Raw genomic sequence first — 23,439 nt, 5'->3', positions numbered from 1 at the left:
TAATCCCATATTCCTACCACATCCCCACCTGTCCCTATATTTCCCTACCACCTACCTATACTAGTGACAATTTATAATGGCCAATTTACCTATCAGCCTGCAAGTCTTTGGCATGTGGGAGGAAACCGGAGCACCCGGAGAAAACCCACGCAGACACAGGGAGAACTTGCAAACTCCACACAGGCAGTGCCCAGAATTGAACCCGGGTCGCTGGAGCTGTGAGGCTGCGGTGCTCGCCACTGTGCCGCCTAATTTGACTTGCCTAATTTTAGCTGCAGCAGCCATTAGGGTGCTATTCTTAGCCTCATAATTTATGGACTAGTGAGGGAAAAGGTTGCCGCAGATTCCCTTTCTCATCACAAGTGTGGATTTTGGCTGAGGTCCAGTTGATGTTAAATGGCTGAAAACTCTCACTGCCCAACATCACCAGCAGCATGGGCAAAGTGATGCCAGTGTTTATGACACATAACACCATTTATCGGACAACATTCAGGCTTGGGCTGATAAGTTGCAAGTGATATTCATGCCACACAAGTGCCAGACAAGGACCATCTCCAACAAGAGAGAATCTAACCATCTTCCCTTGACATTCAAAGGCATTATCATTGCTGAATCCCCCACCATCAACATCCTGGAGGTGATCACTGACTAGAAACTTAACTGGACCAGCCATATAAATACTGTGGCTACAAGAGCACATCAGAGGCTGGAAATTCTGTAATGAGTAACTCACCTCCTGACTCCCCAAAGCCTGTCCACCATCTACAAGGGCATAAGTCAGGAGTGTAAGGGAATACTCTCCATTGGCCTGGAGGAGTGCGGTTCAAACAGCACTCAAGAAGCTCAACACCATCCAGGACAAAGCAGCCTGCTTGATCAGCACCGCATCCACCACCTTAAATATTCACTCCCTCGTCACCAGCGCACAGAAGCAGCATGTGTACCGTTCACAAGATGCTCTGCAGGAATTCACCAAGGCGCCTTCGACGGCACCTTCCAAACCCATGGCCTCTATCACCTAGAAGGGCCATGACAGCAGGTGCATGGGAACCTCCTGCAAGTTTCCCTCCAAGTCGCTCACCATCCTGACTATATTGCCGCTCTTTCACTGTCTCTGGGTCCATATCCCAGAACTCCCTTCCTAACAGCACTGTGGGTGTACCTAGACCACATGGACTGCAGAAGTTCAAGAAGGTAGCTCATCACCACCTTCACAAGGCCAATTAGGGTTGGGCAGCAAATGCTGGCCTTTCCAGTGATGCTCACTTTCCAAGAATGAAAAGAAAAATTCCTTCAGGAGAGGCAGGGTAGAGAGTGGAGAAAAAAACCCCACAGAAGTACACAGTAGGAGGAAATTCGTACCATGATTAGAGAGCATTTCAATTAGAGCAGCATTTTGCAAAAGAAGACAATATTCTTAAAAGTTTGTCAAATTATGCTGTCAGCCACAGTATACAGTGCACTGCACAATGTCACAGCCGGGATGGGGTAACCCACAGTGAATGCAGTCTGGCTAATGGAGTATGAGCAGGCAACGGTGTCTGATGAACTCTGTGTTCAGGAACCTAAGTTTGGCTGCACTGTGCATAGGCCAGGAAAGCAGAAATGAGGAATGTAGGATAATTCAGTTGTATTTGTCCTATTCCAAGATCAATGCTTGAGAATATATCCTGTCCAAAAGATTTACATTTTTCAACCCAATTTGTCTTCTGATACATGTATAGAATCAGACAGCACAGAAGAAGGTAATATGGCTGTGCCAGCTCTTTAAAAGAACTACCCAATTAGTCCCATTTCCTGCTCTTTCCCTATAGCTCTGCAATTTTTTCGTTTCAAATATATATCCAATTCCCTTTTAAAACTTAGTATTAGATTTGTTTCCATACTCATTCAGGCTGTGCATTCCAGATCATCATAACTCACTGTGCAAAAGAATTTCTCCTAATCTCCCCTCTGGTTCTTTTGCGAATTAACTTAATTCTCTGTCCTCTGTTACTAATCCTCCTGCCAGTGGAAACACTTTCTTCTGTCTACACTATCAAACCCTTAGTAGTTTTGAACACTGCTATTCAATCTCCTCTGCTCCAAGGAGAATAATTTCAGCTTCTCTGGTCTCTCCATATAACTGAAGTCCCTCATCCCTGGTATTATTCGAATAAATCTCCTCTGCTCCCTCTCTAAGACCTTAACATCCTTCCAAAAAAAAATCTGAATTTTATTTTTGTCGCTATTTTCAATGGTTAAAGTGCCTGGAATACTATGCAGTGGTATTCTGCCTTGCGATTGCCTTCATTCCCCAAATGTGTACTGATGATCATCTCTTCCATTACAAAAGAAACAGCTGTTTTTTGATGAAGGTAGTGTTCTCATACTGTTCAGTGCAACACTGTTGCATAATCTATGGATAATAAAGTGGTTTTGCTCTCACTAAGGAATATGGAAATCTAAGCACCCATTTGGATGAAGCTGCTGTTCCGAAAGGATTGGATACGCTATTCTTAAAAAAAAGAATTCATTTTCAATCATTGGGTATTTGTCCCCTGTAAAGCTTATCAGCTGTGATTATTTGGCTGCCCAGATAACTACAGTGTCATTGTGGAACTGTACACGCGACAGCATCCTAGATTTAATCCCTAGTCTGTATTGAGTTACCTAATATCAATTGGACAGCAGTAGGGAGGTTACAATTAACTTTGATGTCCCTGGCCTATATAAAGGCACTTGGTGTTGATCATTGTTCACTAATGTGGGTGGACAATGAATATGGAAAGGATCAGTGTTAGCTGTGTTGAGTCTTCATCGTCAAATACTTGCAAACACTGTCAGTGGGGTCACATATAAAAAATTGCCATTTGAATGGAGTGAGGTACGAGAAGGCTGCCTCCATCTGTGGATTCGTAGCCTACAATAAGTAAGTGCTTTCAGGAGAAAATTCAGGAGAAATATAGTGAGTATTTTTTTCAGGTATTACTTTTCCTCCTGTTAATGTATAACAAATTTTTCATCCTTCTGTGCAGGCAAATGAGTACAACAGCATTCCGGACAATGAGCAAGCAGCAGAAATGGCCTACAACAGCTTAAAGGTATGAGATGAGCCAATTGGGATATTTCATACAAAACAAGCTGATTGAATTTAGTTTCCTGCTAAGAGTAAGAATAAGCAAGTTTCAAGGTTGATAGTTCCTGGGGCTCTTTCTCTGGGGTGACCCAATGCAATGCGAGTTACCTTTTTAAAAAAAGTATTATATTTTTAAGAATACAATAGAATTAATGGCAAAGGTCAATAATTTCTTGCACTGATGGTAATATTCATCCATTTACTAATAGAAGAAAATGGAAAATATTTACAGCCCACTTCTTCCATTTTAACAATATCCCTTTGCAGCTTCTTTTGATCTTCTAAACGATTAACTGTATATCCTATTTTGGGATCATCTGCAAATGTCAACACCACTCCCTCTTGATCTATATCAAGTCATTGATACATAGTAAACAGAAGTGGCCCCAGAAATGAACCCAGTGTGAAACCACTACCCATTGTTTGCTGCCCACTTCCAACCACTCTAAAAGCTGCCGTTAACTCTTACTGTCCGTTTTCCTCCTCTTAACCAATGGTTAATCTAGTTTGCTTTCCTGCCTCTAATTCCACAGTGCCATCTGGCTGCTGGCATTTGGGTGGATTGGAAGGGGAGTGAGAGGGGATGGCAGGGGGGTGGGGGTGGGGGGGATGGTTAGAGGAAGAGTCGGGAGAGTGGCCCTTGGGACTGGGAATGCTCACCTGCCATTGTCCACTCAGGAGGCAGGTCCCCCAGTGAGGAGGAGCACCTGAAAAGGAGGAGGCTGTAGCAAACGTCTAATTAATTTGATTGAATGTCTAACTAACTTGATTGAATTTTTCAAGGAGGTGACTAGGGGGGGTGGATGAGGGTAAAGCAGTTGATGTAGTCTGTATGGACTTCAGTAAGGCTTTTGATAAGGTCCCGCATGGGAGATTGGTGAAGGTAGGAGCCCATGGGATCCAGGGCAATTTGGCAAATTGGATTCAAAATTGGCTTAGTGGCAGGAGGCAGAGGGTAATGGTAGAGGGCTGTTTTTGCGAGTGGAAGCCTGTGACCAGTGGTGTACCCCAGGGATCAGTGCTGGGACCTTTGCTGTTTGTAGTGTACATTAATGATTTAGACATGAATATAGGAGGTATGATAGGTAAGTTGGCAGATGACACAAAAATTGGTGGTGTTGTAAATAGTGAGGAGGAAAGCCTTAGATTACAGGATGATATAGGTGAGCTGGTAAGATGGACAGAGCTGTGGCAAATGGAATTTGACCCTGAGAAGTGTGAGGTGATGCATTTTGGGAGGACTAACAAGGCAAGAGAATATACAGTGGATGGCAGGACCCTAGGAAGTACAGAAGGTCAGAGGGGCCTTGGTGTACTTGTCCATAGATTACTGAAGGCAGCAACACAGGTAGATAAAGTGGTTGGGAAGACATATGGGATACTTGCCTTTATTAGCAGAGACATAGAATATAAGAGCAGGGAGGTTATGATGGAGCTGTATAAAATGCTGGTTAGGCCACAGCTGGAATACTGTGTACAGTTCTGGGCACCGCACTATAGGAAGGATGTGATTGTACTGGAGAGGGTGCAGAGGAGATTCATCAGGATGTTGCCTGGGCTGGAGCATTACAGCTATGAAGAGAGACTGAAAAGGCTTGGGTTGTTTTCCTTAGAGCAGAGAAGGCTGAGCGGGGAACCTGATTGAGGTGCACAAAATTATGAGGGGCATAATTAGGGTAGATAGGAAGAAACATTTTCCCTTAGTGGAGGGCTCAATACCTTAAGGTAAGGGGCAGGAGGTTTAGAGGGGATTTGAGGAAAAAAAATGTCACCCAGAGGGTGGTTGGAATCTGGAACGCACTGCCTGAAGAGGTGGTTGAGGCAGGAACCCTCATAACATTTAAGAAGTATTTAGATGAACACTTGAAATGCCATTGCATACAAGGCTACGGACCAAGTGCTGGAAAATGGGAATAGAATAGTTAGATGCTTGATGGCCAGAATGAACATGATGGGCCGAAGGGCTTGTTTCTGTGCTGTAAAACTCTATGACTCTATAACGGGGATCCGGACAACAGCAACCTTGTGGCCACCTGCAGAGGTAGCCTCGGGGTAGGGAAGCAGGAGAAGGCTGCAGAGGGGACCATGAACAGGCTCCAGGGCAAAGAGGAGTACAGACAGAGAATGCGCTACCTCCAGCTGTCGGAGCGTAAGTGTGACCGAAGACTGCACCTCTCCCAAGAGGCCTTCACAGATTTTTATGCCATAATGATGGATGACCTGAGCCCCATTGGTCTTGATGGTCACCTGATGCCAGTGCTGGTCACTGTGTCCCTTAACGTCTATGCCTCCGGTTCATTCCAGGGGCCCACTGGAGATGTGTGGCATCTCCCAATTAGCGGCACATCATTGCATTAAGGTAGTGACCGATGCTGTCTTTAGGAGGGCCAGCAAATACATTCATTATGGCGCTGATCTGGACAGTCAGTCTGAGCGAGCCATTGGCTTCGGGATCATCACTGGATTCCCCAGGTGCACAGTGTGGTAGTCTACACACTTATGGTCATCAAGGCTTCCACGGACCAGCCAGCGGCCTTCATCAACAGAAAGGACTTCCATGCTGTCAACGTCCAATTGGTCTGCCACCATCGTCAGTGGATCCTGCAGGTGTGTGCTCGGTAGCCTGGAAGCAGCCACAACGCTGACATGCTCAGGCACTCCCAGGTGCCTGAGCTTTTCCGTCCCCCCGCCCCCAAGGTTGGATTGTGGCAACAAGGGCTACCAATTAAAGAGATGGCTACTAACTGCAGTGAGGCACCCTAGGGCGGAGGCAGAGGAAAAATATAACACCTGCCAAGCGGCAACCTAAGCCACCATCGAACAAACTATAGTTCTCCTGATGGTGAGATTCAGGTGCCTTCACTATGCCCCAGCAAGGGTCTCCCGGATTGTGGTGGTCTACTGCACTTTGCGCAATTTGACCCTGCAGTGTGGAGAGGCCCTGGCCAATGATGATTTAGTGGAGCGCGATGTATCATCAGATGAGGAAGCTGATGAACGACACAGCATCCTGAAAGACTTGGACTGCATGGAAGGCGCAATGACATGGGTGCTAGGGAGACTTGGGAGTCACTTCAGATGATCCTTCCAATCAAATAAAGGTCCATCTTCACATTCCACTGTTACTGTTTACCCCAGATGCAAATCCAGGCTCCTGTGCCCAGTGATACCTTGTGCTTTTGCTCGGACAATTCGATGACCACGCATGCTATAGTCCCTCCCAAACAGCCCTTGGGGTGAGCCAGGGTACGTCGGTACTTCCAGAGGGCCACCACAAGTAGATGGAAATGCTAACATAAGACAGAACACCTTTATTACGAACATAAGCAACACAAGCTGTAACTCCTTAACAATCTGTTCACCCTTGAAGCCCAAGTGCATGAATGGGCTCTCTTAATTCTCTTACGTGAGCTCCTATGTGGCGCGCCACCTTTGCTGCTGCTACAGTGGAGGCAGGCTGTTGACCTTGCTGCCCTGTGTCTTGGGATGACTTTGGTGGCCATCCTCTTGCTGCCTGAGGTGTGGAGAGCCCTGGCATGCTGAGGGGCTCCTGCACAGGTGCATGAGCCTCCTCCGTCTTTGCGGCAACTTGATGTTACTGGCAGAGGGGATGAGGAACCTCAGTCCACATCAGGAGTGCCCCGAGAAGAGCCCCAGATGCAGAAGGCAGCCACTCCTCCTCCCTCGCAAGGCACATTTGTACTTCGCTGCTGCCACTGCTGTTCATCGAGCTCATGAACAATGGGATGGCATGCAGGTCTGCATGCATCTCCGGCATCCACTGACTGGCCTCCTGAATGGGCTCTCCAGTAGAGTCACCAGTCTCTCAATGGAGGAGGCCACGTACGCAGTTGAAAGGGAGATGACAGCACTCATGGTCTGGATGGAGTCCTCTGCTGTCCGAGCGCATGCCCTCTGGAATCTCCGCCAGAACTTCACGCACGTCACGCTGTACATCCAGCATCTGCTGCCTACTGACAACTCCAGAGGCATGTCATCAACCTGGGGCAGTCTCGGCCTGGCCTCCCTCATTCCTCCAAATCAGTGACCTCGGCTGTCACAACCTCTGACAGCTGGTCAGGTGCATGTGTGGTGCTTTCACCAGCTTCTGAACCCCAATCTAGTTGCAAGCAGATACCTATTGACTTGAGGGATCTGCGCTGGCGGAGAGTGTGGGGAGAATGATGTGACTGTGAAGTCCCTCTGAAGTCCCCTCCACCTCCTCAGAGGTGGACAGCTGTCTGCCGGAGATGGCAGCTGTCTGGTCTTGAGGCTGACCTGCATGAGAAACCAGATAAATCAAAGGGTTTTGTCCTTCCATGCGCATGGCCCCAGAATCGGCTGGTGTTCAAATCGATGTGCGTGTAGTAGACGACACAGAAGCATCATCCCTCGTGCTCACCCAAGGCTCCCTAGTGCCCGGTCATGAGGCGACTCACCCTCTTGCACCTGCACTCCTGCCTCACCATCCAGGATGGAGTGGCCACCATCCTGCACTGCCAGTTCCAGAGCCACCTCTTCCATGCGTGTCAGGATGGTGAGAAGTGGCGCCCCTCTGCCGGTCTGGGCCATTTCATTAGCACTGTGGGCTTTCTTCTCCTGCAGGAACAAAGAAGAGCAATATTAGTGGCCCGCCAAAGACAGGGGCAATGCCTAAGTCAGGTTCTCTGGACAATCCCACAGCTGCCGACCTCTTCTGTCCAGGCTTGCTTGGTTAGATGGGGAGGGCTCCTCCTTCTGTCCCTGGGGAAGAGGATCTCCCGCCCTTCCTGAGTAGCCTGGAGAAAAACCTGCAGGGAGTTATCACTGAATTGTGGGGCCATCCAGGATCTTCCTTTTGCCATGCCAACAAGCACCTTGTTTCTCTGGCCTTCAGAATGCTTGCTTCACTGACCAATAGGCCTCTCACACTGGCTGGGCTGGACTGCTGACTGGGTCTTCAGGACAGTCTTGGCCTTCAGCTGTGTTCCGAGAGTGCTACCAGCTCTTTTAAAAATGGCACCACCACCTCCAGCAGCGTCACCTGATGCCATAGTCACCACCTCAAGGCATGCGTCCGTTCCGAGAATAGTAGGCGCCCCTGCCTAGCCTGCCGGAGCGAGATAGTGTTCCAATCGAGGATCGGGTTGCGAGCACCAGTGGCACTCGCTTCCAGTCCCAGAGCCGGCACCTCAGGTCTCCACGGAAAATCCGAGCCCTGAAATATAATTTCAGGAACCTCAGCAATTTACACTCTCGTTTCCCATAGGATCCCGGAAGTACCTTGTGCTTTGTCTTCCTTTAGTCGAACATATCTAAAATGATCCTTTTATCAATTATAAAATACTCGTCTCACACACTCAGCTACTTCAGGATTCACCTCCTCCCAGATCTCTTTCTCTTTAGTAAAGACCGATGCAAAATAGTTATTAAATATGTCTGCCATTTTTTGATAACCATGTACAAATTATCAGTTGTCACCTCTCAAAGGTCCCACTTTACTATTAATAATCATTGTACTGATATGCTTCACTGTTCCTTTTGATGTTTTTTGAATTGTTTTCCTATAGTTCCTCTTAGCTTTCCTTATCCTGTGTTAACATCTTATATTCTGCTTTAGTTTTTCATTATTATTCTGTTCCTCAATTTTAATTGTTTTTTAACGTCTTTATTCATGGCATCCTAAATAGAACATTCTCATTCTCCACCTTCGCAATATAAAAAAAATTCTCTATTGCTGGACAGGCAACAACTTGCATCTTTGATGCAGAAAACATTCCAGGACACTCCACAGAAGTGTCAGCAGACAGAAAGTCAGCACAGAACCAAAAAAGGAAATATTGGGAGCAGTAACTAAAAGCTTGGTCAAATGTGTAGGTTTTGTTAAGGATCTTAAAAGGGGTGTGCATTTCAGAGCTTAGAGTCTGGATAGCTGAAGGCACAGACATCAGTGGGAGCTAGAGAGTGCAGGAGATGTGCAAGAGGCCAGTAATGGAGGAATGCAGAGTCCTCTTGGAAGATGAAGGTAGAAGAAAATAGGAGGAGGCAGAAAAGAAAAATTAGTATTTCTGTACCAATTGATGGATGTTCTCAGTCACTGATAACAAAGTTGTACCCAGCTGTGTTTTTAAGTTGGAAGGAATCTTTTTTTTCAGACAAAGATGCATCTTAGTTGTTTTTATACTTCCTTCCTCTACTGAAGATAGTGCATCATTTTTGGGGTATGGCTTCATAGGTGTTGGCAGCCTTTGGTTTCTTGTCAATTCATTGGGCTGGATCTTGTGCTTAGCCCAATGTCGGGTTCTGTGTCGGGGGTGTTGCTGGAGAATCAGGACGGAGGTGGCCACCGCCAGACACAATGCCAGGATTGCCGGGCCCAATCCTCCCGGGGGCGGGGAAGCTCCGTGGCGGCACCTCTGCCTCTCTGCGATGGGACCCTAGTTTAAATATTTGAAATGCCTCTCCGCATAAATTTCAATGTCATCTGCCCGATCTTGAGTTTGACGTGCGGCACTCGCGCACCTTCACTTTCCCGTCCACGAGATGCTGGTGCCACTGAGAAGGGGAAAGGGGTCAACTCTGCATTTTATTTATAGATGGGGGAAGGGATCAACTCGGCATTTTATTTATAGTTGGGGAAGGGGTCAACTCGGCATTTTATTTATAGTTGGGGAAAGGGATCAACTCTGCATTTTATTTATAGATGGGGAAAGGGATCAACTCTGCATTTTATTTATAGATGGGGAAAGGGATCAACTCTGCATTTTGTTTATCGATGGGGGGGAAGGGGTCAACTCGGCATTTTATTTATAGATGGGGAAAGGGATCAACTCTGCATTTTATTTATAGTTGGGGGAAGGGGTCAACTCGGCATTTTATTTATAGTTGGGGAAAGGGATCAACTCTGCATTTTATTTATAGTTGGGGGAAGGGGTCAACTCGGCATTTTATTTATAGTTGGGGGAAGGGGTCAACTCGGCATTTTATTTATAGTTGGGGAAAGGGATCAACTCTGCATTTTATTTATAGATGGGGAAAGGGGTCAACTCTGCATTTTATTTATAGATGGGGGAAGGGATCAACTCGGCATTTTATTTATAGTTGGGGAAGGGGTCAACTCGGCATTTTATTTATAGTTGGGGAAAGGGATCAACTCTGCATTTTATTTATAGATGGGGAAAGGGATCAACTCTGCATTTTATTTATAGATGGGGAAAGGGATCAACTCTGCATTTTGTTTATCGATGGGGGGGAAGGGGTCAACTCGGCATTTTATTTATAGATGGGGAAAGGGATCAACTCTGCATTTTATTTATAGTTGGGGGAAGGGGTCAACTCGGCATTTTATTTATAGTTGGGGAAAGGGATCAACTCTGCATTTTATTTATAGATGGGGAAAGGGATCAACTCTGCATTTTATTTATAGATGGGGAAAGGGATCAACTCTGCATTTTATTTATAGATGGGGGAAGGGGTCAACTCGGCATTTTATTTATAGTTGGGGAAAGGGATCAACTCTGCATTTTATTTATAGATGGGGAAAGGGATCAACTCTGCATTTTATTTATAGATGGGGAAAGGGATCAACTGTGCATTTTATTTATAGATGGGGGAAGGGGTCAACTCGGCATTTTATTTATAGATGGGGAAAGGGGTCAACTCTGCATTTTGTTTATGGATGGGGGGACGGGGTCAACTCGGCATTTTGTTTGTAGATGGGGGGACGGGGTCAACTGTGCATTTTGTTTATAGATGGGGGGAAGGGGTCAACTCTGCATTTTGTTTATAGATGGGGAAAGGGGTCAACTCTGCATTTTGTTTATGGATGGGGGGACGGGGTCAACTCTGCATTTTGTTTATGGATGGGGGGACGGGGTCAACTGTGCATTTTGTTATAGATCGGGGGACGGGGTCAACTCTGCATTTTGTTTATAGATGGGGGGACGGGGTCAACTCTGCATTTTGTTTGTAGATGGGGGGACGGTGTCAACTCTGCATTTTGTTTATAGATGGGGGGACGGGGTCAACTGTGCATTTTGTTTGTAGATGGGGGGACGGGGTCAACTGTGCATTTTGTTTATAGATGGGGGGAAGGGGTCAACTCTGCATTTTGTTTATAGATGGGGGGACGGGGTCAACTCTGCATTTTGTTTGTAGATGGGGGGACGGGGTCAACTCTGCATTTTGTTTATAGATGGGGGGACGGGGTCAACTCTGCATTTTGTTTATGGATGGGGGGAAGGGGTCAACTCTGCATTTTGTTTATGGATGGGGGGACGGGGTCAACTGTGCATTTTGTTTATAGATGGGGGGACGGGGTCAACTCTGCATTTTGTTTATGGATGGGGGGACGGGGTCAACTCTGCATTTTGTTTATGGATGGGGGGATGGGGTCAACTGTGCATTTTATTTATAGATGGGGGGACGGGGTCAACTGTGCATTTTGTTTATAGATGGGGGGACGGGGTCAACTCTGCATTTTGTTTATACATGGGAGAAGGGGTCAACTCTGCATTTTGTTTATTGATGGGGGGGGAAGAGGTCAACTCGGCATTTTATTTATAGATAGGGAAAGGGGTCAACTCTGCATTTTGTTTATGGATGGGGGGACGGGGTCAACTGTGCATTTTGTTTATAGATGGGGGAAGGGGTCAACTCTGCATTTTGTTTGTAGATGGGGGGACGGGGTCAACTGTGCATTTTGTTTATAGATGGGGGGACGGGGTCAACTCTGCATTTTGTTTGTAGATGGGGGGACGGGGTCAACTCTGCATTTTGTTTATGGATTGGGGGACGGGGTCAACTCTGCATTTTGTTTATAGATGGGGGGACGGGGTCAACTCTGCATTTTGTTTGTAGATGGGGGGACGGGGTCAACTCTGCATTTTGTTAATAGATGGGGGAAGGGGTCAACTCTGCATTTTGTTTGTAGATGGGGGGACGGGGTCAACTGTGCATTTTGTTTATAGATGGGGGGAAGGGGTCAACTCTGCATTTTGTTTATGGATGGGGGGAAGGGGTCAACTCTGCATTTTGTTTATGGATGGGGGGAAGGGGTCAACTCGGCATTTTATTTATAGATGGGGAAAGGGGTCAACTCTGCATTTTGTTTATGGATGGGGGGAAGGGGTCAACTCGGCATTTTATTTATAGATGGGGAAAGGGGTCAACTCTGCATTTTATTTATAGATGGGGAAAGGGATCAACTCTGCATTTTATTTATAGATGGGGAAAGGGATCAACTGTGCATTTTATTTATAGATGGGGGAAGGGGTCAACTCGGCATTTTATTTATAGATGGGGAAAGGGGTCAACTCTGCATTTTGTTTATGGATGGGGGGACGGGGTCAACTCGGCATTTTGTTTGTAGATGGGGGGACGGGGTCAACTGTGCATTTTGTTTATAGATGGGGGGAAGGGGTCAACTCTGCATTTTGTTTATAGATGGGGAAAGGGGTCAACTCTGCATTTTGTTTATGGATGGGGGGACGGGGTCAACTCTGCATTTTGTTTATGGATGGGGGGACGGGGTCAACTGTGCATTTTGTTTATAGATCGGGGGACGGGGTCAACTCTGCATTTTGTTTATAGATGGGGGGACGGGGTCAACTCTGCATTTTGTTTGTAGATGGGGGGACGGGGTCAACTCTGCATTTTGTTTATAGATGGGGGGACGGGGTCAACTGTGCATTTTGTTTGTAGATGGGGGGACGGGGTCAACTGTGCATTTTGTTTATAGATGGGGGGAAGGGGTCAACTCTGCATTTTGTTTATAGATGGGGGGACGGGGTCAACTCTGCATTTTGTTTGTAGATGGGGGGACGGGGTCAACTCTGCATTTTGTTTATAGATGGGGGGACGGGGTCAACTCTGCATTTTGTTTATGGATGGGGGGACGGGGTCAACTGTGCATTTTGTTTATAGATGGGGGGACGGGGTCAACTCTGCATTTTGTTTGTAGATGGGGGGACGGGGTCAACTCTGCATTTTGTTTATGGATGGGGGGATGGGGTCAACTGTGCATTTTATTTATAGATGGGGGGACGGGGTCAACTGTGCATTTTGTTTATAGATGGGGGGACGGGGTCAACTCTGCATTTTGTTTATACATGGGAGAAGGGGTCAACTCTGCATTTTGTTTATTGATGGGGGGAAGAGGTCAACTCGGCATTTTATTTATAGATAGGGAAAGGGGTCAACTCTGCATTTTGTTTATGGATGGGGGGACGGGGTCAACTGTGCATTTTGTTTATAGATGGGGGAAGGGGTCAACTCTGCATTTTGTTTGTAGATGGGGGGACGGGGTCAACTGTGCATTTTGTTTATAGATGGGGGGACGGGGTCAACTCTGCATTTTGTTTGTAGATGGGGGGACGGGGTCAACTCTGCATTTTGTTTATGGATGGGGGGACGGGGTCAACTCTGCATTTTGTTTATTGATGGGGGGACGGGGTCAACTCTGCATTTTGTTTGTAGATGGGGGGACGGGGTCAACTCTGCATTTTGTTAATAGATGGGGGAAGGGGTCAACTCTGCATTTTGTTTGTAGATGGGGGGACGGGGTCAACTGTGCATTTTGTTTATGGATGGGGGGAAGGGGTCAACTCTGCATTTTGTTTATGGATGGGGGGAAGGGGTCAACTCGGCATTTTATTTATAGATGGGGAAAGGGGTCAACTCTGCATTTTGTTTATGGATGGGGGGACGTGGTCAACTGTGCATTTTATTTATAGATGGGGGGACGGGGTCAACTGTGCATTTTGGTTATAGATGGGGGGACGGGGTCAACTCTGCATTTTGTTTGTAGATGGGGGGACGGGGTCAACTCTGCATTTTGTTTGTAGATGGGGGGACGGGGTCAACTCTGCATTTTGTTTATAGATGGGGGGACGGGGTCAACTCTGCATTTTGTTTATGGATGGGGGGACGGGGTCAACTCTGCATTTTGTTTATAGATGGGGGGACGGGGTCAACTCTGCATTTTGTTTGTAGATGGGGGGACGGGGTCAACTCTGCATTTTGTTTATAGATGGGGGAAGGGGTCAACTCTGCATTTTGTTTGTAGATGGGGGGACGGGGTCAACTGTGCATTTTGTTTATAGATGGGGGAAGGGGTCAACTCTGCATTTTGTTTATAGATGGGGGGAAGGGGTCAACTCGGCATTTTATTTATAGATGGGGAAAGGGGTCAACTCTGCATTTTGTTTATGGATGGGGGGAAGGGGTCAACTCTGCATTTTGTTTATGGATGGGGGGACGGGGTCAACTGTGCATTTTATTTATAGATGGGGAAAGGGGTCAACTCTGCATTTTGTTTATAGATGGGGAAAGGGGTCAACTCTGCATTTTGTTTATGGATGGGGGGACGGGGTCAACTCTGCATTTTGTTTATGGATGGGGGGACGGGGTCAACTGTGCATTTTGTTTATAGATGGGGGGAAGGGGTCAACTCTGCATTTTGTTTATGGATGGGGGGACGGGGTCAACTGTGCATTTTATTTATAGATGGGGGGACGGGGTCAACTGTGCATTTTGTTTATAGATGGGGGGACGTGGTCAACTCTGCATTTTGTTTATACATGGGAGAAGGGGTCAACTCTGCATTTTGTTTATTGATGGGGGGGGAAGAGGTCAACTCGGCATTTTATTTATAGATAGGGAAAGGGGTCAACTCTGCATTTTGTTTATGGATGGGGGGACGGGGTCAACTGTGCATTTTGTTTATAGATGGGGGAAGGGGTCAACTCTGCATTTTGTTTGTAGATGGGGGACGGGGTCAACTGTGCATTTTGTTTATAGATGGGGGGACGGGGTCAACTCTGCATTTTGTTTGTAGATGGAGGGACGGGGTCAACTCTGCATTTTGTTTATGGATGGGGGGACGGGGTCAACTGTGCATTTTGTTTATAGATGGGGGGACGGGGTCAACTCTGCATTTTGTTTGTAGATGGGGGGACGGGGTCAACTCTGCATTTTGTTAATAGATGGGGGACGGGGTCAACTCTGCATTTTGTTTGTAGATGGGGGGACGGGGTCAACTGTGCATTTTGTTTATAGATGGGGGGAAGGGGTCAACTCTGCATTTTATTTATGGATGGGGGGAAGGGGTCAACTCGGCATTTTATTTATAGATGGGGAAAGGGGTCAACTCTGCATTTTGTTTATGGATGGGGGGAAGGGGTCAACTCGGCATTTTATTTATAGATGGGGAAAGGGGTCAACTCTGCATTTTGTTTATGGATGGGGGGAAGGGGTCAACTCTGCATTTTGTTTATGGATGGGGGGAAGGGGTCAACTCTGCATTTTGTTTATGGATGGGGGGAAGGGGTCAACTCTGCATTTTGTTTATGGATGGGGGGACGGGATCAACTCTGCATTTTGTTTATGGATGGGGGGACGGGGTCAACTGTGCATTTTATTTATAGATGGGGGGACGGGGTCAACTCTGCATTTTGTTTATAGATGGGGGGAAGGGGTCAACTCTGCATTTTGTTTGTAGATGGGGGGACGGGGTCAACTCTGCATTTTGTTTATTGATGGGGGGACGGGGTCAACTGTGCATTTTATTTATAGATGGGGAAAGGGGTCAACTCTGCATTTTGTTTATGGATGGGGGGAAGGGGTCAACTCTGCATTTTGTTTATGGATGGGGGGAAGGGGTCAACTCTGCATTTTGTTTATGGATGGGGTGAAGGGGTCAACTCTGCATTTTGTTTATGGATGGGGGGACGGGGTCAACTCTGCATTTTGTTTATGGATGGGGGGACGGGGTCAACTGTGCATTTTATTTATAGATGGGGGGACGGGGTCAACTCTGCATTTTGTTTATAGATGGGGGGAAGGGGTCAACTCTGCATTTTGTTTATGGATGGGGGGACGGGGTCAACTCTGCATTTTGTTTATACATGGGAGAAGGGGTCAACTCTGCATTTTGTTTATTGATGGGGGGGGAAGAGGTCAACTCGGCATTTTATTTATAGATAGGGAAAGGGGTCAACTCTGCATTTTGTTTATGGATGGGGGGACGGGGTCAACTGTGCATTTTGTTTATGGATGGGGGGAAGGGGTCAACTCGGCATTTTATTTATGGATGGGGGGAAGGGGTCAACTCGGCATTTTATTTATAGATGGGGAAAGGGGTCAACTCTGCATTTTGTTTATGGATGGGGGGAAGGGGTCAACTCGGCATTTTATTTATAGATGGGGAAAGGGGTCAACTCTGCATTTTGTTTATGGATGGGGGGACGGGGTCAACTGTGCATTTTATTTATAGATGGGGGGACGAGGTCAACTGTGCATTTTGGTTATCGATGGGGGGACGGGGTCAACTCTGCATTTTGTTTGTAGATGGGGGGACGGGGTCAACTCTGCATTTTGTTTATTGATGGGGGGGAAAGAGGTCAACTTGGCATTTTATTTATAGATGGGGAAAGGGATCAACTCTGCATTTTGTTTATTGATGGGGAAAGGGGTCAACTCTGCATTTTGTTTATTGATGGGGAAAGGGGTCAACTCTGCATTTTGTTTATAGATGGGGGGAAGGGGTCAACTCTGCATTTTGTTTATAGATGGGGGGACGGGGTCAACTCTGCATTTTGTTTATTGATGGGGGGGGAAGAGGTCAACTCGGCATTTTATTTATAGATGGGGAAAGGGATCAACTCTGCATTTTGTTTATACATGGGAGAAGGGGTCAACTTGGGCGGCACAGTGGCGCAGTGGTTAGCACTGCAGCCTCACAGCTCCAGCGACCCGGGTTCAATTCTGGGTACTGCCTGTGTGGAGTTTGCAAGTTCTCCCTGTGTCTGCGTGGGTTTTCTCCGGGTGCTCCGGTTTCCTCCCACAAGCCAAAAGACTTGCAGGTTGGTAGGTAAATTGGCCATTATAAATTGCCACTAGTATAGGTAGGTGGTAGGGAAGTATAGGGACAGGTGGGGATGTTTGGTAGGAATGTAGGATTAGTATAAATGGGTGGTTGATGGTCGGCACAGACTCGGTGGGCCGAAGGGCCTGTTTCAGTGCTGTATCTCTAAACTAAACTAAACTAAACTCCATTTTGTTTATACATGGGAGAAGGGGTCAACTCTGCATTTTGTTTATAGATGGGGGGAAGGGGTCAACTCTGCATTTTGTTTATTGATGGGGGGGAAGGGGTCAACTCGGCATTTTATTAATAGATGGGGAAAGGGGTCAACTCTGCATTTTGTTTATCGATGGGAGAAGGGGTCAACGCTGCATTTTGTTTATTGATGGGGAAAGGGGTCAACTCTGCATTTTGTTTATCGATGGGGAGAAGGGGTCAACTCTACATTTTGTTTATCGATGGGGAGAAGGGGTCAACTCTGCATTTTGTTTATCGATGGGGAGAAGGGGTCAACTCTGCATTTTGTTTATAGATGGGGAAAGGGGTCAACTCTGCATTTCGTGTACACATGGCGGGAGAAAGGGTTAACTCTGCATTTTGTTTATTGATGGAGGGAAGGGGTCAGCTGTGCATTTTGTGTACACATGGGAGGAGGGGTTAACTCTGCATTTTGTTTGTCGGGCTGGTAGTGTTTTAAAAATGGCACCAGCATCCGGTCCTGCATCAAGTGATGCCGTTCACAGCATCTTCGATGCTGCCACCACCATGTGATTGAGAGGTGCCGCTGCCTTCGGTATTAAGTGGCTGCCCGCGGCAAAATTGTGGCAGCGCAGTGATGGGATCCTGTGCGGGGCAGCCACCATTTTCTGCACAAAGTCCAGCCCTTCAAGTCAGAGCCCAATCAGTGAGTGTCAGCCTGTTTTTATGGAAGGCATCACAGCTGATCTTGTCCATGAACATACAGTTTCTAGCAGGAGTAAGAACGATTGTTGATTTCATCCCTTTCTAGTCTGAAGGATGCAGGAAAAAAAATATAAATGACAGGCTATGAAAAATACAACTGGAGAAGGAACTTAAGAACTGGGGTAGGCCATTCAGCCCCTTGAGCCTATTCTGCCATTCAATATGATCATGGTTGATCCGAATCTTAACTTCATCTAGCCTCCTTGGTTCCATCATCCTTAATACGTTGCCTAACGAAAATCTATTAACCTCGGTTTTGAAATTTTAAACTTTACTAGCCTCAACAGCGTGTGCAAAGTAGTAAACTGGAGTTAATTATTATTTAATGTATAATGACATTTTTCATTTCTTTATACAGCGACAAGAGCTGGAATCTGAAAACAAGAAATTGAAGAATGAACTCAATGAGCTGAGAAAAGCCATAGCAGAAAAGGCAACCGGGGAGAACCCAAATAATGATGCGGAAAATGCTTACAGTGTACTGCTAAATCAGCTGAGGGTAGCCAACGAGGAGCTTGAGGTCCGCAAGGAGGAGGTTCTCATGCTGAGAACACAAATTGTTGATGCTTCTCACCAGAAGGAGGTGACAAGAAACATGGTAATGTACTTTGATGTATTGCTACAACATGTCTTTTCTTCATTCTGACTGTCTTCCCCATTGTCCATGTTGCCTCCTTTCCTCTTACCCTTTTCTCCTTTGCCATTTATTTTTCATATTCTCAGTGTCATCAATATCCCTCGCCTCAGTAGGCTGTGAGCACAGACCTAGACAGAAACGGGTTTAAAATTAGCAAGTGAGACTCAACTGGAAGAAACTTTTGTTTATGGGTTTTACTCTTAATGTTTTTCTTGTCACCACCAAAACTCTACCTCTGTTAATTAAGCTCTATGAACTGACGTTTGCCCAGTATCTTGTAACAAAATGAGTTCAAGGGCTGAACAGAGACGCTTGCAGTTGTATTTAGCTTTCTGAATATGTCATGACTTCTTCACAGAATGAAAAAACGTTACAGCACAGAAGGAGGCCATTCGGCCCATCGTACCTGTGCTGGCTATTGCTCAAGCTATCCAATTTGTCCCATTCCCCTGCTGTTTCCCCAAAGCCCTGTAAATCTTTTTCCTTCAAGTATTTATCCAATTCCCTTTTGAAAGTTATGACTGAATCTGCTTCCATCACCTTTTCAGGCATTGTATTCTAAATCACTAAAACTCACTGTGTAAAAAAAAAAATGTTTCCTCATGTCACCTCTGATTTCTTTTATCAATCACTTTAAATCTGTGTCTTGTAGTTACCAACCCTGCTGCCACTGGGAACAGTCCTCCCTATAAAAAAAACTTTCATTATTGTAAACACCTCTGTCAAATCTCTTAACCTTCTCTGTACAAACCTGCTTCTCCAGTTTCTCCACACTACTGAAGTCCCTCATCCTTGTTACCATTCTCGTAAATCTCTTCTGTACCATCCCCAAGACCTTCATATCCTTCCTAAGAATTGAACAGAATACGCTAGCTGAGGCCTAACCGGTGTTCTGTAAAAGATTGGCATAACTTCCTTGCTTTTGTACTCTTTCTGTATTAATAAATCCAAAGATGCAATGTATATTTTTAAACAGCCTCTCAGCTTGTCCTGCCACCTTCAAAGATTTGTCTCTGCCCCTCCCCCTTTAAAATTGTATAATTTAGTTCATATTGCTCTCCTCATTCTGCCTACCAAAATGTATCATTTCATATTTCTCTCGGTTAAATTTCATCTGCCATGTGTCTGCCCACTTTACCAGTCTGTCCATACCCCTTTGAAGTCTGTTACTGTCCTCCTCATTGTTTCACATTTTGAGTTTCGTGTTATCTGCAGATTTTGAAATGATGCACTGTATACCCAAGTTTAGGTCGTTACTATAAATTTAAAAGAGCAGTGGTCTGAATACCTACCCCTGGAGAACACCACTATATGCTTTCCTCCAGTCTGAAACACAACCATTCAGCACTACTCTGTGCTTTCTGTCCCTTCACCAATTTTTATCCATGCCGCCACTGTTCCTTTAGTCCCATGGGCTTTAATTTTTCTAAGAAGTCTATTATATTGTACTGTATCAAGCATCTTTTGAAAGTCCATGTACACATCAACCGCAATACCCTTATCAATCCTTTTTGTGATTTCATCAAAGGACATCATCAAGTTAGCCAAGCAGAATTTGCCTTGAACAGGTCTGTGCTGAGTTTCATTTATTAGTCTATACTTTTCCAAACACCAATTAATTTTGTCCTGGGTTATTGTCTCTAAAAGATTCCCTACCATGAACATTAGGTTGACTGGCCTGTAGTTGCCGTGTTTATCCCTCTTTTTTTTTTAAACAATGGAGCGGGGTAACATTTGCAACTGTCCATTCCTCTGGCACCACCCCATATCCAAGGAGGATTAGAAGAATATGGCCAGAGCCTCTGCAATGGCCACCTATATTTCCCTCTGTAACCTAGGATGCATCCCATTGGACCTGGTCAATTTTCTACTTTGAGGACTGCAAAACTTTCAAGTGCCTCCTCTTTATTTATTTTTATTATATCCAATATCCCTGCTGCCTCCTACTTTATTGCTAGATTTGCAGCATCCTTTTCTTCAGTGAAGTTAGATATAGAGTGCTTATTTAGTACCTCAGCCATGCCCTTTGCTTCCATAAGAAGATCTCCTTTTTGATCCGCAATCAACCCCACCCTTCATTTGGCTACAGTCTTACTATTGATATATTTATAGAAGACATTTGGATTCCTTTTTATGTTAGCTGTTAATCTATTCTCATCTTCTCTGTTCCCTTCTTACCTCCTTTTTTTTTAGAACTCCTCTCTACTTTCTAGATTCAGCTTCGTCTCTAAGGTGTTATGTACTAAATCATTGTCATAAGCTTCCTTTTTCTATTTAATTTTAACTGCTATATCTTTCGTCAACCAGGGAGTTCTATCTTCCTTTCCCACACCTCAAGGAAATATCTAATTGATCTCACCAAAGAAACTAGCATTTTTAAAAAAAGCAAAGCTTATGGATGTGTTGGGACAATTAGGATGGAATTTTATGGGCTGTGCAAGAGTGGATTTGGGAGCAGGCGGGGTGATATAATTAGGTGGGAAATGTTTTCTCGGATTCTCAAGGGCGGGTGATTTTGGAGAAATGAAGTTGGTGGCAGGTTTGCGGCGTTCTGGGGTCCACCAGCAGCGTAGCAAATTGCAGGTTTGCAATCATTTAAATAACATTAATACTCATTACCCTACGTGTAGTTACAATTCTGGCCTACCTTCCAAATTAAGTGAATGGCAAGCGCTATTTCCATGTCACCCAGTTCATGGTTGTTTTACTGCGACGCGCAGCAGTCAGATTTGTGCAGTTGGGTCTCTGGTCTGTGCTGTTCTCTCTTTAAATCATCCACAAAACTACTGCCAGCATTTGAATGGATGTTTGCCTCCTGGCTTGACATCGGCAAGGGTGAATCTTTTCAGAGGATGGTAGCTCAGGCATGATGGGTGGACTAGATGGAGGAGCAGGGCTGGGTACTCTGGAAGGGAAGGCTGGGGCTGATCGGGTGCATGGAGGAGCAGGGGAGGGTGAAGTGGAGCGTGCGGGGAATGAGTGCTGTTAATGCCAAAGCTGCATGTTGTCGGTTGCGGTATTGGTGGATGGATTATGGCATAACAGTGTGAAGATATTTGGCAAGGGCCTAAAGGGAGAAAAGTCAATGTCGGGGAGCTGTGCGTCAAATTGAGGGTACTGGCTAGCGGAGGGAATTGTCACAGTCAATGGTGACAAATGGATTCTGTAAGGGGGAAGGTCAAGACTAATGGGTGGGTATTCGACAACTTCATATGGGGGGGAATGAGACTTGGCAACAATGATCAGGTCGATATGAGGAGGTTCAAGGGTAAGAGTCGGCATGTCGATAGTAATGGGAGTAGGAACAGTGGGGAGGGATGGCTAGAATACATTGATGATTACACTGTGCATGGTAATGGGGGGAGGTTCAATGGTTATGGAGGGAAGGGTAGTGGTAACATTGGATGGGTAAGCTGGAAGGTTGCAGGAGGAAGTTGGAAGGGGAGGAGACTTCCCCTGAATTCCACGTGCACCATTTTCTCCAACGATAATGAGGACCACGTGGATACTCAAGGATAGCAGGGAAAGTGGGAGGAGGCAAAGAACAGTGGGTGTATCTATTACCTGGCTGCAATTGGAAGGCAGATATAAGGGAACTGTTCATTGCCTCGATGTTTCAGCTCACTGGCAACAGAAGGCTGAATTGCCATGCTTAGCTTATTTCTTGTTCAGAAAAACACAGCGACGTGGGTCTCATACGCCCAATTTGTCTAGTACCACGGGAAGAAGAGCAAAGGGAGAGACTAAGGAGGGCTCTTTTCCCTCAACTCATGATGTCTGATTGTAGCAACAGGCAGAAGTGCTAGTGAGGGTAGGAATAGGAGGATTAGGCAAATGAATGCATGGCTGAAGAGCTGGTGTAGGCGGGAGATCATTGGGATCTCTTCTGTACAGAGGTGACCTGTACAAGAAGGACGGGTTGCATCTAAACTGGAAGGGGACCAATATCCTTGTGGGGAGGTTTGCTAATACTTCTCGGGAGGGTTTAAACTAGTCTTGCAGGGGGGTGGGACCCAAAGTAGTAGTCTCTCTGATGAGATAGTTGAGGCAAATGTAGAGGTTAAAGCAAGCAAGTCCAGTAGGCAGGCTGGGCAGGGGCAGGACAGGGAATGTGGAAGGTCTGGTCGGCTAAACTGCATTTACTTTAATGCAAGAAGCCTTACAGGTAAGGCAGATGAACGGAGCATGGATTGGTACATAGGATTGTGATATTATAGTTATTACGGAAACGTGGTTGAGGGATGGGCAGGACTGGCAGCTCAAAGTTCCAGGGTACCGATTCTTCCGGCGTGACAGAGGTGAAGGTAAGAGAGGAGGAGGAGTTGCACTATTGATTGGGGAGGACATCACGGTAGTACTTAGAGAGGATATCCCGGGGGGAATGTCCAGCGAGGCCATATGGGTAGAACTTAGAAATAAGAAAGGGATGATCACTTTGATGGGATTATACTATAGGCCCCCCAATAGTCAGAGGGAAGTGGAGGAGCATATATGTAGGGAAATCACAGATAGGTGCAGGAATTATAGGGTTGTAATAGTAGGTGATTTTAACTTCCCTAATATTGACTGGGACTGCCTTAGTGCTAAGGGATCAGATGGGGAAGAATTTGTTAAGTGTGTCCAGGATAGTTTTCTGAAGCAGTATGTGGCTGGCCCTACTAGAGAAGGGGCTACACTCGACCTCCTCTGAGGAAATGAGGATGGGCAGGTGGTTGATGTGTCAGTGGGTGAGCACTTTGGGACCAGTAACCATAACTCTATTAGCTTCAAGATAGTTATGGAAAAGGATAGGAATCAGGTTGAAGTCCTAAATTGGGGGAGGGCTAATTTCGATGGCATCAGACAGGAACTCTCAAAAGTTGAATGGGAGAGGCTGTT

The 23,439-nt window shown here is 46.0% G+C and overlaps 1 protein-coding gene across 1 annotated transcript in view; it reads left to right on the top strand.

Annotated features, from left to right (window-relative positions):
• The window catches only part of myo5b (myosin VB), a 398,451-nt gene that overhangs the window by 336,738 nt on the left and 38,274 nt on the right, over positions 1–23,439 (top strand). Inside the window, exons 27-28 of the mRNA XM_068030536.1 lie at positions 3,018–3,083; positions 18,283–18,522. Of these exons, the coding sequence (XP_067886637.1) occupies positions 3,018–3,083; positions 18,283–18,522 (306 nt within the window). The remainder of the gene's footprint in view (positions 1–3,017; positions 3,084–18,282; positions 18,523–23,439) is intronic.

This window comes from Heterodontus francisci, chromosome 1, assembly GCF_036365525.1.
Source record: "Heterodontus francisci isolate sHetFra1 chromosome 1, sHetFra1.hap1, whole genome shotgun sequence".
Lineage (NCBI taxonomy): Eukaryota > Metazoa > Chordata > Chondrichthyes > Heterodontiformes > Heterodontidae > Heterodontus > Heterodontus francisci.
The sequence above is the reverse complement of the archived record's forward strand: the minus strand, read 5'-3'. Positions and strand labels throughout refer to the sequence as shown.